The sequence below is a fragment of the Rattus norvegicus genome, chromosome 16, assembly GCF_036323735.1.
Source record: "Rattus norvegicus strain BN/NHsdMcwi chromosome 16, GRCr8, whole genome shotgun sequence".
Taxonomy (NCBI): Eukaryota; Metazoa; Chordata; class Mammalia; order Rodentia; family Muridae; genus Rattus; species Rattus norvegicus.
This window is the reverse complement of record NC_086034.1, coordinates 45,103,741-45,118,909: the sequence shown is the minus strand read 5'-3', so window position 1 is coordinate 45,118,909 and position 15,169 is coordinate 45,103,741. Positions and strand designations below refer to the sequence as shown.

The 15,169-nt window shown below is 39.5% G+C and overlaps 1 protein-coding gene across 5 annotated transcripts in view; it reads right to left on the bottom strand.

Annotated features, from left to right (window-relative positions):
• The window catches only part of Neil3 (nei-like DNA glycosylase 3), a 60,019-nt gene that overhangs the window by 32,510 nt on the left and 12,340 nt on the right, over nt 1–15,169 (bottom strand). For all 5 annotated transcript variants that reach the window (XR_010058285.1, XR_005494578.2, XR_005494579.2 and 2 more), the window contains one exon: nt 3,388–3,512. Coding sequence is in view for 1 of the 5 variants with exons in the window: in NM_001170346.1 (NP_001163817.1) it covers nt 3,388–3,512 (125 nt within the window). In the remaining 4 variants the exon portion in view is untranslated. The remainder of the gene's footprint in view (nt 1–3,387; nt 3,513–15,169) is intronic.

The following is a 15,169-nucleotide window of genomic DNA, read 5'->3' as shown; positions in this document are numbered from 1 at the left end:
ACCATAAGAAATAAAACAGTCAAAATAATCCTGAAACTTCCTAAAATATACATATGTACACTTAATACAGAGCTACCATATTATGGAGGAGACAATATCCAAACTATACTTCACATGCTACCAAATTAACCTCTCCAGTACCAGGAATGGGTTACATGATTCGAGTGATTGGGAAACCTTGTCCCATAGATCCCTCCTCTAAACATTACCCACTATCACCAAACTTGGCAGTAAGACCCTGTTACTGAAGATATCACATACTTAGGGCACAGAATATGAAATTCAGCTGGTACTCATCTGGGAACTTCATTCCTACCAGCTAGAGTTCATAGTACTGGAAGCTGTCATGCACATAACTGGAGGAGAAAAGTAATTATGAATCTCACCCAGCTATGATCTCTGTGAACTGCAAAAATGATCAGCCTGTAAGATATGCCCACTGGAGCAAGAGTGGCATGAATGTTATGGGAGCAACCAAACATATTTTTTTTTCTTTTCTTTAAGAACTACTCTATGGACAGAGCCTGTATCTTATATTATTAATGAAGCCAAAAACCTGAGACTAAATTGGGAATGGGTCCTAGAGGAAACCTACTACTACTATTTTGTTCAATGAACACAGCAATAAAATGCCTCTGGATGACATACTGCTGTACCTATTGATGAATCCATCCCTCAACCCTAATCAGAGGTTTCTTCTTGTAGATAGTAACTAACACAGGCCCACAAGTAGACACAAACAGAGAGTAAAAGATGTTGGAATGCACAGCCCTATGAGGGATGTGTCTTCATTACATCCTTCACTTCAAGGCTCAGGGATCTATGTGGAGATGGAGGACAGAAAAATTGCAAGAACCAGAGGTGGTAGATGATGTCATGGGTGCAGTGTGTTCTACATACTATAGGACAGATGCACATATGAATTTACAGAGACTGTGATAGCATGCAGAGGAGAAAGTCCTACCCTTAGCAAGAAGCTCTTCACAATTGATAGCTTCTGGGAAAGATCTTCAGTGAGATATGAATGGACATATCAACCAGATTTCAGGGACGGCTCCATGCTTAGGACTGGTTGGGCAACACAAATTAAACTCCATTTTTGGTTTGTTTGTTTGTTTAAGGAGAAAGAACATGAAATTTGCTAGGTAGAGAGGTCAGGAGAGTCTAGAAACAGTTGGAGGAAGGAAAAGAATACAATCAAAATATACTGTAAGAAATTCTGAAAGACTAAATAAAATACATCAAATGACTAAAACAGGATGACTCATCTAACATATCTGAACTTACTTTAAAACTACTTTAAGATACTGTATTGTTAATGAAAATGGATACCTAGATCCATTAAATAATATTGTGAGCTCAGAAATACACATATGGGGCCAACTGTTCTCTTGATAACATTGCAAAGAAATGTGTGAGAGAAAAGGTAATCACCACACCAGGTGTCAGGACAACAGCATATAAACAGAGAGGAAATACCATACAAACAAAAAGCACTAAAATGCTTGTCTTGCGCTTTACTCAGACTTAACTCAAGTGGATCAGTATCCTAAATATGAGTGCTGAGATAATAACCGTACACAAATAAAATGTCACAAGTGACTTTGTAGTGAGGAACGTTTCAAAGATTTTAGTAAAATTTTTGATCCAAGGAAGAAAACAAAAGAATTTAGAAGTCATTAATACTAAAAATAATTATCTTCAAAAGACATAATTTAAAAACAAAATGAAGAGACAAGACATAAAAATAGTTTAGAAGTGCACTTTTTGAATTTAAAGTCATATTGTAATATGGGATTCGGTTGAGTTTGTATTACTAAATGCAGATTCCAATAGCTGTCTGCCTCTGACCTTGAATTGTTACACAGAAGAGTCATTAGGGCTGCAGGAAATTCAAAGTAAGCAAGCCGGTGAATTTTTTCCCTACCCATATATTGAGATAGGTGCTCTCCAGGGATGCCACTAGCTCACGCGGCTTGAAGATGTGATTGCCCTTGTTTAGAACTTCATGGAACAGTTACTGACAGCCCTCCACTGAGAAATGACTCCCTCCTCATCACTGTGGTGGGGGACATTTGATACAAAGCCTCCCTCTCATCTTCCCTAAATAAATCTACACTTAGCACCAAGAATCAATAACATATCAATGTTTTCAACTATCATCCATGGATTCCATTGTGCCTGACTCTCTCCAGTGCTAAGTGTTTTCAACCACATCAATCTACCATGGTAATAATGTACCCAGCAATACATCATTACTGCATGAACCAGCCGACATATGCTGATACTATCAATTCCAGACTAAGGAAAACCATGAAGTGACAATGTGGCCCAAGGACAGAAGCTGCTGACAAGTAAAAGAACACCTCAAAGGAGAAGCAATTACAGAAACCTGAAGTACTCCAAATATGTAGGCAATGAGATGCAATAAATAACTAGAGAGCCATGTCCCCTCTGTGAGTGTCTCTCACCTTCCCTTGTTAGAATTAGAAGTAACAGCTCTTCCCTTGTCAAGTGCTATCTGGTCAATATCGTAAAGGAACACCAAACAGAGCCCAGGAAGCAGACTTATACTCACTGTTTGCAAAAATCTGAAGCTAACTCTAAAACCACACAGTGATTTGATAGACATAGGAAACCACAGACCTGTTTCATTTACTTGAAAAAGTTAAATAGGTAGTCATAAATCTAACATTATCAAAGCAATAATATATATTATACCATATAGTATACAGAGAGAGAGAAAGAGAGGCAGAGAGACAGAGACAGAGACAACAGAGAGATAGACACACACACACACACACACAGAGAGAGAGAGAGAGAGAGAGAGAGAGAGAGAGAGCGCACTTGTCCTTCTTTGCCTATATATTATCCACATATTCCCATAAGAACCCTGAGACAATGGATGACTTAGTGTGTCTGTCGGAAGTTCGTGAGTTCTTTAAGTTCCCAAATTCCACACAAAGCTTCAGACAGAGAAAGAAGACAGAAAAAAAAATACAAAAATCTAGTGACATACTAAAACCAAACTAGAGTCTGTCAGAAATGCAAAACAACCTATGTTACAGAAAGTAATTAACATTTGCTAAAAATCAAAACAGAGCCTTGGCTCCAGTGGACTAGAAAAGCCCTGCAGGCCTACAAATGGTGGTTTTTTTTTAAGAGAAATAGAAGGACAGGCCTACGAGGAATGAGGACACTCATCACAATGCATTCTTCTTGTGCTTTTTTTTTCTATAACAGAATCCCAGCCTTTCATGTTAGAGAGCTTTTAAATCTGAAACACTTTCTCCATGGTTAGATGTGAAACTTGGAAAACTGCTAGCAAACCCTTCCACCCACCTTTACACATGGAGCTGCATGGCGCATTGGACAGGTCTGTCTTACCGTAAAGCTCTTGGGCCAAAGTACATAAACAGCTCCTTCCCCAAGGTTTCCACACCACTGTAAACACATCCATTAAACAGTCTCAAGACTTTCCAGCCAGAATCTTTAGCGTTCATTGGAGCAGCCTAGTAGAAAATAGATACATATTTAACACACATACACACATGCAAATTCTCAACACAATTACAATGCAATTCTTAAATCCAGTTCTATTACTCCATGACTAGGTTCATGCCTGAAGGAAGAACGACCTCTAACATGTCACATAATACAATCAGCTATTTACATATATTTGTCCAACTACTATGCAATCACTGGAAAGGAGAATGGCCAATTTTTTTAAATTGAAAAATAAAAGTAACTGTAAATAATTGAGATGACCTTTTTCAAGACCATATTATGTGTACATGCATGAAATTACAGGAAAGCCATGAGAATTGTTGTAAAACTAACAGCTAAACTATAAAGCCTTCTACTAGTAAAACTCTATATAATCAAGTTTCTTGAAAGGGTGTTCAGACTGGACTGCTAAAAGTGAAGGCTAATTATGAAAACAGACACTTTAGCTGTACCTGTGAAGTTTTAGGCAAGTAAAGAATAGTTAAGTCAAAAATTCACAATAAAAGAGAGAGACAAGCAAAGTCAGCTTGAGGTACATAGACAGTTAAGAAAGCTAATAAGTGGCCGCCGCAGAGAGCCCGTGGGCAGCACCCCGCGAGCAAACTAGAGCCTCGGGACCACAGGTAAGACCAACTTGTCTGCTGCAAGAAAGCTGCCTGGTGAAATCGGGACACACAAAGGCAGAATTCCTCTAGGACCGGGCACGTCCTGTGTTTACCACGGATCCCGGCCCGCAGCAGCTCTCTGCTCCCAGACCCCATGGGAAAGAGACCTCACCGCCTGGTCAGGTGGGCACTCCTGAGGCTGCAGAGCGGAAGAGACCACCAACACTGCCCACCCCTGCCCACATCCCTGGCCCAAGAGGAAACTGTATAAGGCCTCTGGGCTCCCGTGGGGGAGGGCCCAGGAGCGGCAGGACCCCTGCCTGAGACACCACCGGAACCTGAAGGAAACAGACCGGATAAACAGTTCTCTGCACCCAAATCCCGTGGGAGGGAGAGCTAAACCTTCAGAGAGGCAGACAAGCCTGGGAAACCAGAAGAGACTGCTCTCTGCACACACATCTCGGACACCAGAGGAAAAAGCCAAAGGCCATCTGGAACCCTGGTGCACTGAAGCTCCCAGAAGGGGCGGCACAGGTCTTCCTGGTTGCTGCCGCCGCAAAGAGCCCGTGGGCAGCACCCCGCGAGCGAACTTGAGCCTCGGGACCACAGGTAAGACCAATTTGTATGCTGCAAGTGACCTGCCTGGTGAACTCAAGACACAGGCCCACAGGAACAGCTGAAGACCTGTACAGAGGAAAAACTACACGCACGAAAGCAGAACACTCTGTCCCCATAACTGACTGAAAGAAAACAGTAAAACAGGTCTACAGCACTCCTGACACACAGGCTTATAGGGACAGTCTAGCCACTGTCAGAAATAGCAGAACAAAGTAACACTAGAGATATTCTGATGGCGAGAGGCAAGCGCAGGAACGCAAGAAACATAAACCAAGACTTCATGGCATCATCGGAGCCCAATTCTCCCACCAAAGCAAACACGAAATATCCAGACACACTAGAAAAGCAAGATCTAGTTTCAAAATCATATTTGATCATGATGCTGGAGGAATTCAAGAAAGACGTGAAGAACTCCCTTAGAGAAACACAGGAAAACATTAATAAACAAGTAGAAGCCTACAGAGAGGAATCGCAAAAATGCCTGAAAGAATTCCAGGAAAACATAAATAAACAAGTAGAAGCCCATAGAAAGGAGACACAAAAATCCCTGAAAGAATATCAGGAAATTATAAATAAACAAGTAGAAGCCCATAGAGAGGAGTCACAAAAATCCCTGAAAGAATTCCAGGAAAACACAAACAGTTGAAGGAATTAAAAATGGAAATAGAAGTAATCAAGAAAGAACACATGGAAACAACCCTGGATATAGAAAACCAAAAGAAGAGACAAGGAGCTGTAGATACAAGCTTCACCAACAGAATACAAGAGATGTAAGAGAGAATCTCAGGAGCAGAAGATTCCATAGAAATCATTGACTCAACTGTCAAAGATAATGTAAAGCGGAAAAAGCTACTGGTCCAAAACATACAGGAAATCCAGGACTCAATGAGAAGATCAAACCTAAAGATAATAGGTATAGAAGAGAGTGAAGACTCCCAGCTCAAAGGACCAGTAAATATCTTCAACAAAATCATAGAAGAAAACTTCCCTAACCTAAATAAAGAGATACCCATAGGCATACAAGAAGCCTGCAGAACTCCAAATAGATTGGACCATAAAAGAAACACCTCCCGTCACATAATAGTCAAAACACCAAACGCACAAAATAAAGAAAGAATATTAAAAGCAGTAAGGGAAAAAGGTCAAGTAACATATAAAGGCAGACCTATCAGAATCACACCAGACTTCTCGCCAGAAACTATGAAGGCCAGAAGATCCTGGACTGATGTCATACAGACCCTAAGAGAACACAAATGCCAGCCCAGGTTACTGTATCCTGCAAAACTCTCAATTAACATAGATGGAGAAACCAAGATATTCCATGACAAAACCAAATTTACACAATATCTTTCTACAAATCCAGCACTACAAAGGATAATAAATGGTAAAGCCCAACATAAGGAGGCAAGCTATACCCTAGAAGAAGCAAGAAACTAATCGTCTTGGCATCAAAACAAAGAGAATGAAAGCACACAAACATAACCTCACATCCAAATATGAATATAACGGGAAGCAATAATCACTATTCCTTAATATCTCTCAACAGCAATGGCCTCAAATCCCCAATAAAATGACATAGATTAACAAACTGGATACGCAACGAGGACCCTGCATTCTGCTGCCTACAGGAAACACACCTCAGAGGCAAAGACAGACATTACCTCAGAGTGAAAGGCTGGAAAACAATTTTCCAAGCAAATGGTCAGAAGAAGCAAGCTGGAGTAGCCATTCTACTATCAAATAAAATCAATTTTCAACTAAAAGTCATCAAAAAAGATAAGGAAGGACACTTCATATTCATCAAAGGAAAAATCCACCAAGATGAACTCTCAATTCTAAATATCTATGCCCCAAATACAAGGGCACCTACATATGTAAAAAAACCTTACTAAAGCTCAAAACACACATTGCACCTCACACAATAATAGTGGGAGATTTCAACACCCCACTCTCATCAATGGACAGATCATGGAAACAGAAATTAAACAGAGATGTAGACAGACTAAGAGAAGTCATGAGCCAAATGGACTTAACGGATATTTATAGAACATTCTATCCTAAAGCAAAACCTTCTTCTCATCTCCTCATGGTACCTTCTCCAAAATTGACCATATAATTGGTCAAAAAACGGGCCTCAACAGGTACAGAAAGATAGAAATAATCCCATGCGTGCTATCGGACCACCACGGCCTAAAACTGGTCTTCAATAACAATCAAGGAAGAATGCCCACATATACTTGGAAATTGAACAATGCTCTACTCAATGATAACCTGGTCAAGGAAGAAATAAAGAAAGAAATTAAAGACTTTTTAGAATTTACTGAAAATGAAGGTAAAACATACCCAAACTTATGGGACACAATGAAAGCTGTGCTAAGAGGAAAACTCATAGCGCTGAGTGCCTGCAGAAAGAAACAGGAAAGAGCATATGTCAGCAGCTTGACAGCACACCTAAAAGCTCTAGAACAAAAAGAAGCAAATACACCCAGGAGGAGTAGAGGGCAGGAAATAATCAAACTCAGAGCTGAAATCAACCAAGTAGAAACAAAAAGGACCATAGAAAGAATCAACAGAACCAAAAGTTGGTTCTTTGAGAAAATCAACAAGATAGATAAATCCTTAGCCAGACTAACGAGAGGACACAGAGAGTGCATGCAAATTAACAAAATCAGAAATGAAAAGGGAGGCATAACAACAGATTCAGAGGAAATTCAAAAAATCATCAGATCTTACTATAAAAACCTATATTCAACAAAACTTGAAAATCTTCAGGAAATGGACAATTTCCTAGACAGATACCAGGTACGGAAGTTAAATCAGGAACAGATAAACCAGTTAAACAACCCCATAACTCCTAAGGAAATAGAAGCAGTCATTAAATGTCTCCCAACCAAAAAGAGCCCAGGTCCAGACGTGTTTAGTGCAGAATTCTATCAAACCTTCATAGAAGACCTCATACGAATATTATCCAAACTATTCCACAAAATTGAAACAGATGGATCACTACCGAATACCTTCTACGAAGCCACAAATACTCTTATACCTAAACCACACAAAGACACAAGAAAGAAAGAGAACTTCAGACCAATTTCCCTTATGAATATAGACGCAAAAATACTCAACAAAATTCTGGCAAACCGAATCCAAGAGCACATCAAAACAATCATCCACCATGACCAAGTAGGCTTCATCCCAGGCATGCAGGGATGGTTTAATATACGGAAAACCATCAACATGATCCATTATATAAACAAACTGAAAGAACAAAACCACATGATCATTTCATTAGACGCTGAGAAAGCATTTGACAAAATTCAACACCCCTTCATGATAAAAGTCCTGGAAAGAATAGGAATTCAAGGCCCATACCTGAACATAGTAAAAGCCACATACAACAAACCAGTTGCTAACGTTAAACTAAATGGAGAGAAACTTGAAGCAATCCCACTAAAATCAGGGACTAGACAAGGCTGCCCACTCTCTCCCTACTTATTCAATATAGTTCTTGAAGTTCTAGCCAGAGCAATCAGACATCAAAAGGAGGTCAAGGGGATACAGATCGGAGGAGAAGAAGTCAAAATATCACTATTTGCAGATGATATGATAGTATATTTAAGTGATCCCAAAAGTTCCACCAGAGAACTACTAAAGCTGATAAACAACTTCAGCAAAATGGCTGGGTATAAAATTAACTCAAATAAATCAGTTGCCTTCCTCTATACAAAAGAGAAACAAGCCGAGAAAGAAATTAGGGAAACGACACCCTTCATAATAGACCCAAAAATATAAAGTACCTCGGTGTGACTTTAACCAAGCAAGTAAAAGATCTGTACAATAAGAACTTCAAGACACTGAAGAAGGAAATTGAAGAAGACCTCAGAAGATGGAAAGATCTCCCATGCTCATGGATTGGCAGGATTAATATAGTAAAAATGGCCACTTTACCAAAAGCAATCTACAGATTCAATGCAATCCCCATCAAAATACCAATCCAATTCTTCAAAGAGTTAGACAGAACAATTTGCAAATTCATCTGGAATAACAAAAAACCCAGGATAGCTAAAGCTATACTCAACAATAAAAGGACTTCAGGGGGAATCACTATCCCTGAACTCAAGCAGTATTAAAGAGCAATAGTGATAAAAACTGCATGGTATTGGTACAGAGACAGACAGATAGACCAATGGAATAGAATTGAAGACCCAGAAATGAACCCACACACCTATGGTCACTTGATTTTTGACAAAGGAGCCAAAACCATCAAATGGAAAAAAGATAGCATTTTCAGCAAATGGTGCTGGTTCAACTGGAGGTCAACATGTAGAAGAATGCAGATCGATCCATGCTTATCACCCTGTACAAAGCTTAAGTCCAAGTGGATCAAGGACCTCCACATCAAACCAGACACACTCAAACTAATAGAAGAAAAACTAGGGAAGCATCTGGAACACATGGGCACTGGAAAAAATTTCCTAAACAAAACACCAATGGCTTACGCTCTAAGATCAAGAATCGACAAATGGGATCTCATAAAACTGCAAAGCTTCTGTAAGGCAAAGGACACTGTGGTTAGGACAAAATGGCAACCAACAGATTGGGAAAAGATCTTTACCAATCCTACAACAGATAGAGGCCTTATATCCAAAATATACAAAGAACTCAAGAAGTTAGACCGCAGGGAAACCAATAACCTTATTAAAAATGGGGTTCAGTGCTAAACAAAGAATTCACAGCTGAGGAATGCCGAATGGCTGAGAAACACCTAAAGAAATGTTCAACATCTTTAGTCATAAGGGAAATGCAAATCAAAACAACCCTGAGATTTCACCTCACACCAGTGAGAATGGCTAAGATCAAAAACTCAGGTGACAACAGATGCTGGCGAGGATGTGGAGAAAGAGGAACACACCTCCATTGTTGGTGGGATTGCAGACTGGTACAACCATTCTGGAAATCAGTCTGGAGGTTCCTCAGAAAATTGGACATTGAACTGCCTGAGGATCCAGCTATACCTCTCTTGGGCATATACCTAAAAGATGCCCCAACATATAAAAAAGACACGTGCTCCACTATGTTCATTGCAGCCTTATTTATAATAGCCAGAAGCTGGAAAGAACCCAGATGCCCTTCAACAGAGGAATGGATACAGAAAATGTGGTACATCTACACAATGGAATATTACTCAGCTATCAAAAACAACGACTTTATGAAATTCGTAGGCAAATGGTTGGAACTGGAAAATATCATCCTGAGTGAGCTAACCCAATCACAGAAAGACATACATGGTATGCACTCATTGATAAGTGGCTATTAGCCCAAATGCTTGAATTACCCTAGATGCCTAGAACACATGAAACTCAAGACGGATGATAAAAATGTGAATGCTTCACTTCTTCTTTAAAAGGGGAACAAGAATACCCTTGGCAGGGAAGAGAGAGGCAAAGATTAAAACAGAGACTGAAGGAACACCCATTCAGAGCCTGCCCCACATGTGGCCCATACATATACAGCCACCCAATTAGACAAGATGGATGAAGCAAAGAAGTGCAGACCAACAGGAACCGGATGTAGATCTCTCCTGAGAGACACAGCCAGAATACAGCAAATATATAGGCGAATGCCAGCAGCAAACCACGGAACTGAGAATGAGACCCCCTTTGAAGGAATCAGAGAATGAACTGGAAGAGCTTGAAGGGGCTCGAGACCCCATATGAACAACAATGCCAAGCAACCAGAGCTTCCAGGGACTAAGCCACTACCTAAAGACTATACATGGACTGACCCTGGACTCTGACCTCATAGGTAGCAATGAATATCCTAGTAAGAGCACCAGTGGAAGGGGAAGCCCCGGGTCCTGCTAAGACTGAACCCCCAGTGAACTAGACTGGTGGGGAGAGGGCGGCAATGGGGGGAGGGTTGGGAGGGGAACACCCATAAGGAAGGGGAGGGGGGAGGGGGATGTTTGCCCGGATACCGGGAAAGGGAATAACACTCGAAATGTATATAAGAAATACTCAAGTTAATAAAAAATAAATAAAATGTAAAAAAAGAAAAAAAGAAAGCTAATAAGTAAGATGTCTTCTTCCCATGGTTTGTGGAAGATGAGAACTGAAGTCTGGCATCAGAGTAGGGAGTCTAATTCAAGATCTGCCCCAGAATGTTAATATTATGAACATAATGTTACCACAAAGAAAAGGAAATTTATTTTCTCATCAGCCTTCCCAAACCAAACAGTATAGCTGGAAGTGCAAGTCATGTAATCACAAATATAACGTGAAACATAAACACACACTACAGGTTCTTTTGTGGGGGAAGGTAAGGAATGGGATTTGGTTTAGATACCGATAATGTTTGTTTTCTTAAACTTGGCAGTATGGATAGTGTTCCTTATATCATGCTTTATTGTTTATACACGTTTCATAGGCAGCATTTAATGAACTCAAAATATAATAAAATATTAAATATATATATATATATATATATATATATCTCGAGGTAAAATAAGGGAGGATGGAGAGATAGCTCAGTGGTTAGGAATACTTGTTGCTGTAACAAAGGACTCAGATTGGCTCCTAGGACCTAAATTGAACTAGAGGATCTTATGCTTTTTTTTTCTGATCTGTGTGAATGTATGGCACATACAAAGTGCACATGCATAACACAGGTAAGGTACTCATGCATACAAAATAAAAATAAATGCATTTTTACAAAAGATAAAACAAGCACAGGTGATAACCGCACATTTTTTAAAAGGTTTTTTATATTATTTTTAGTGTTTTAGTGTGCATGTGGCAGTGAGAGGGGGTGGGGATTGAGTAGTGTGGTAGTCAAGGCCAGAAAGAGTATTGATCCTTTGGAGCTAGAATTACACACATTTATGAGGCACCCGGTGTGGATACTGGGATCCTACTCAGGTCCCTGGAGGAGCACCAAGTGTTATTCACTGTGAGAGCTTTTCTCTAAGCCCCAACCTATAGATTTTAAATTTTGACATTGTATTTCTGTCCATCTATGAGCTTAGACACGTGTGGATTCAATGTTGCATACCAACCCACTGGTGTCAGAAGAAGGATTCTGGTTTCCTTTCCCCTCATTCTGTCTTCTTTTCCTCTGAGTCAGCAGTCTTTCTCTGAACCAGAGGCTTGTGTTCTCTCAGCTAGGTTGAAATCCACCAAACCAAAGATTTGTAACCACTTATGACTGGGTTACAGGCACTAGAAGGGATGCTCAACAGGGTGGGTGCTGAGATCTGAGTTCCGATCCTCATAATACTGCACTAAATGCTCTACAATGCTCCAGCTCTCCCTCTGAACCACAACTACACACACACACACATTACATGTTAGTACACATTAACTCTTAATCTTGGATAATCACTCATTCACTTCTAATTTCTTTTTCTTTCTTCTCAAAAGGCTAATGGTTGCTCAGAAGATTTTGAATATCAGAGGAAAAAAACCTCTTGCCTTCAGTTTCAGGGAAGTAATATTCTCCCACCATTTTCAAACTTTTGGCTTATGAATATGTGTTATTCTAAGTGCTTCACTGTAATATGTCTAGTCTTCATTTTATTAAGTTGGTCTTTGTTCTAAAAGAAGGGAAGAAACTATGGTGTTTATGTCTGAGAAATAACAAGTGGATTTGGAAGAGAACTGAGAACAGCCATTCTCCCACTATTTGAGGTTGCAGCAGACATGGCTCATGGCAGAATTTTCCACTGCCTAAAGTTCAAGGAAGTTTAAAGGGATTTTAAGCCTGTCATTTATCTTTACTTTTCTTTTCCTTTTCTCCCTTTGTCTATCTCATTATGTAGCATTGACTATCTGGAACTTACGACGAACACCAGGCTGATCTCAAACTCACAAAGATTCTGTCTCATCCTTCCAAGTGCTTGTTATTAAAGATATGTGCCACCATTAAGGATTTCCATCCTGTCATTTGTGGTAAGTACTGGGAAATTAGTTTCAGACTCAGAATGATTGATAAACATAGACAAACAATATTAAAAGCAAAAGCATTCTGAGTTCTGCATAAAACATAGGAAAAAACTCAGAGATTCTAGCATTAGGTATTACTGGTCCAGTTGTTACCATATCCTTAGAACTTCTGCTTCTAAATTCTCTTCTGTTTCAGAAATGCCAGGACCAACCATGGCTTGGAGAGGTGTTCTGAGAGAAGGGGTGTTTGAGGGCAGAAAGAAAAAAACAGAAAGAAAGAAAGAAAGAAAGAAAGAAAGAAAGAAAGGAAGGAAGGAAGGAAGGAAGGAAGGAAGGAAGGAAGGAAGGAAGGAAGAGAGAGAGAGAGAGAGAAGAAAAGAAAAGAAGAGAAGAGAAGAGAAAAGAAAAGAAAAAACTACTAGTCAAATCGTGGGTTCAACGTGGCAGCCTATGTTCTACTGGGATGTCTTTCCAGACTAATCTCTGTAGATAGCTCTTGGCTCTATAGTGTGCAAGAGACAGCTCTTTAGACTGCTCTGCTCTCTCTCTCTCTCTCTCTCTCTCTCTCTCTCTCTCTCTCCCTGTGTGTGTGTGTGTGTGTTGTGTGTGTGTTGTTCTGCTCTGCTCTAGACAGCCTTTTTCTTGCATTCTAAAAAAAAAAAACAAAAAACAAAAAACAAAAAAACCTCTCTAGTTGAGACAGCTAGTTTTCTGCTCAAGATAGCTTTCTTTGGTTGAGACAGTTCTCTCTGTTAGTAAAAATTCTAAAAGCTCCTGCATATGTCATGGGTTTTCAGACCAAAGTCAAAAAAAAAAAAAAAAAAAAAGAAAAGAAAGTTGGCTTTTCTGACCAAGTCAGAAATCCTGTTAGAAAAATTCTAAAAGTAATTCTTCAGCTTTCTAATCAAATCAGAAGGCTAAAAAAATTCCCAAAGAATTGTGTTCGATTGCTGCTTGAAAACATTCTAAAAAAATCTCTTTTAGCTAAGTAATTCTTGGGATTTCTGACCTCAGAAATCATGTTAAAAAAATTCTTGAAGAGAGCTGTGTTCATTCTCCAGAGATCTCCAGATAAGGTCAGCTCCACTAGAGAAGAATTCTAAACAGCAAGAACAATTTTTTTTTAACATTGCAAAAGAATTCAGAGATCAGCCTGCCTCTGTTAAGAACAAACAATAAGCTAACTGGATGGGTCCCTGCTCTGGAATTACCATTCAGACCATGTCTGGACCTAAATTCACTCTATCCCAGGCTGACCTGGAACTCAGGAATCTTCCAGCATTTATATCTGCCTGTTTTTCTGACATGCTGGTTCATAGTGTGGCTGTCTCTCTTCTTTTAGGTCTGTGAAATTTCTTATACAATTCATATTGCATCCTGATATTTTTGCGTAATTGAGAAGTTACATATTTTGAACTCACGTTTTAGAGTTCTTTTCACTGAAAGTCCCAGTGTTTACCATTTTGCTGAGACATAGACACATCCTAGACTCCCGGACAGTGCAATCTCTATTTTTATGGAGTCATTAACATTAACAGGAAAGACACTCCTCGGAGGAAGATGAAATATGCAGATTATTATACAAACAAGCCTTATGCACATAGCAGCCATCCATACTCATGGAGGCCCATGCCCTGTTGACCCTGTCCCAAGGATGGGAGCCATGTCATTTCACCCCCACTACAGCCACGCCAGACTCTGCACAGAAATGAACTCGAGGTCTTATGAGAGACTCATTAACACGTACTAGAAAGGTGGGCTAGAGTACTCATTGAAGGGAAAATATTCATTCCCTTGAGCTTTGTTTTTATAAATGACTGTGTAACTGTCCTAAAGCAACAAACAAGAAGAGTCTTTCCTTTCTGTCCTAGAGTCTCTAAGCCACTTACATATACTTCAAGCCAAGTATAGACTACAATAGCATATTTCAAGATAGGTTCCTATAGCAACCAATTAGTATGTACAAAGTTTTTTTTTAAGATGGCCACTTAAACATTATTTTTCTTTCAATCAAGTATGGGGGGAAACCTTAAGGACACTTTTAAGATAATGAAATACAGAGCAGACAGAGATCTATTATAAGTAACTTTTATATAAGTATAGACTAGGCCATATCTTCAGGTTCTCAGATTAGAACCCTTAGTTTCATATTAACTTTTCACTTATAAATTTATGGCTCAGAACCTTTTTTTTTTCACCATTGCAATGTCAACTACCTCTTATCCAGTCCTATAAATTCTTTATTAGTATCTGGTTTTAACCATACGTACCCTCTGAAATATTCTATTAGATTTCCAGCAGAGTGTTAGTGATGAATCATACCAATACACACAGGCACACACACACACACACAGACACAACACAGACATGCCTACACTCATGGTAGGTTCCCCCCATACTGGATTCAAAGAAAAATAGCTCCTTGTGCTTTGCGCTCATCTGGATCATGCTTTTAAAAGTTAAATATCCTCTGGCGTCAGAGATGTGTGCAGAGTGCAGTCT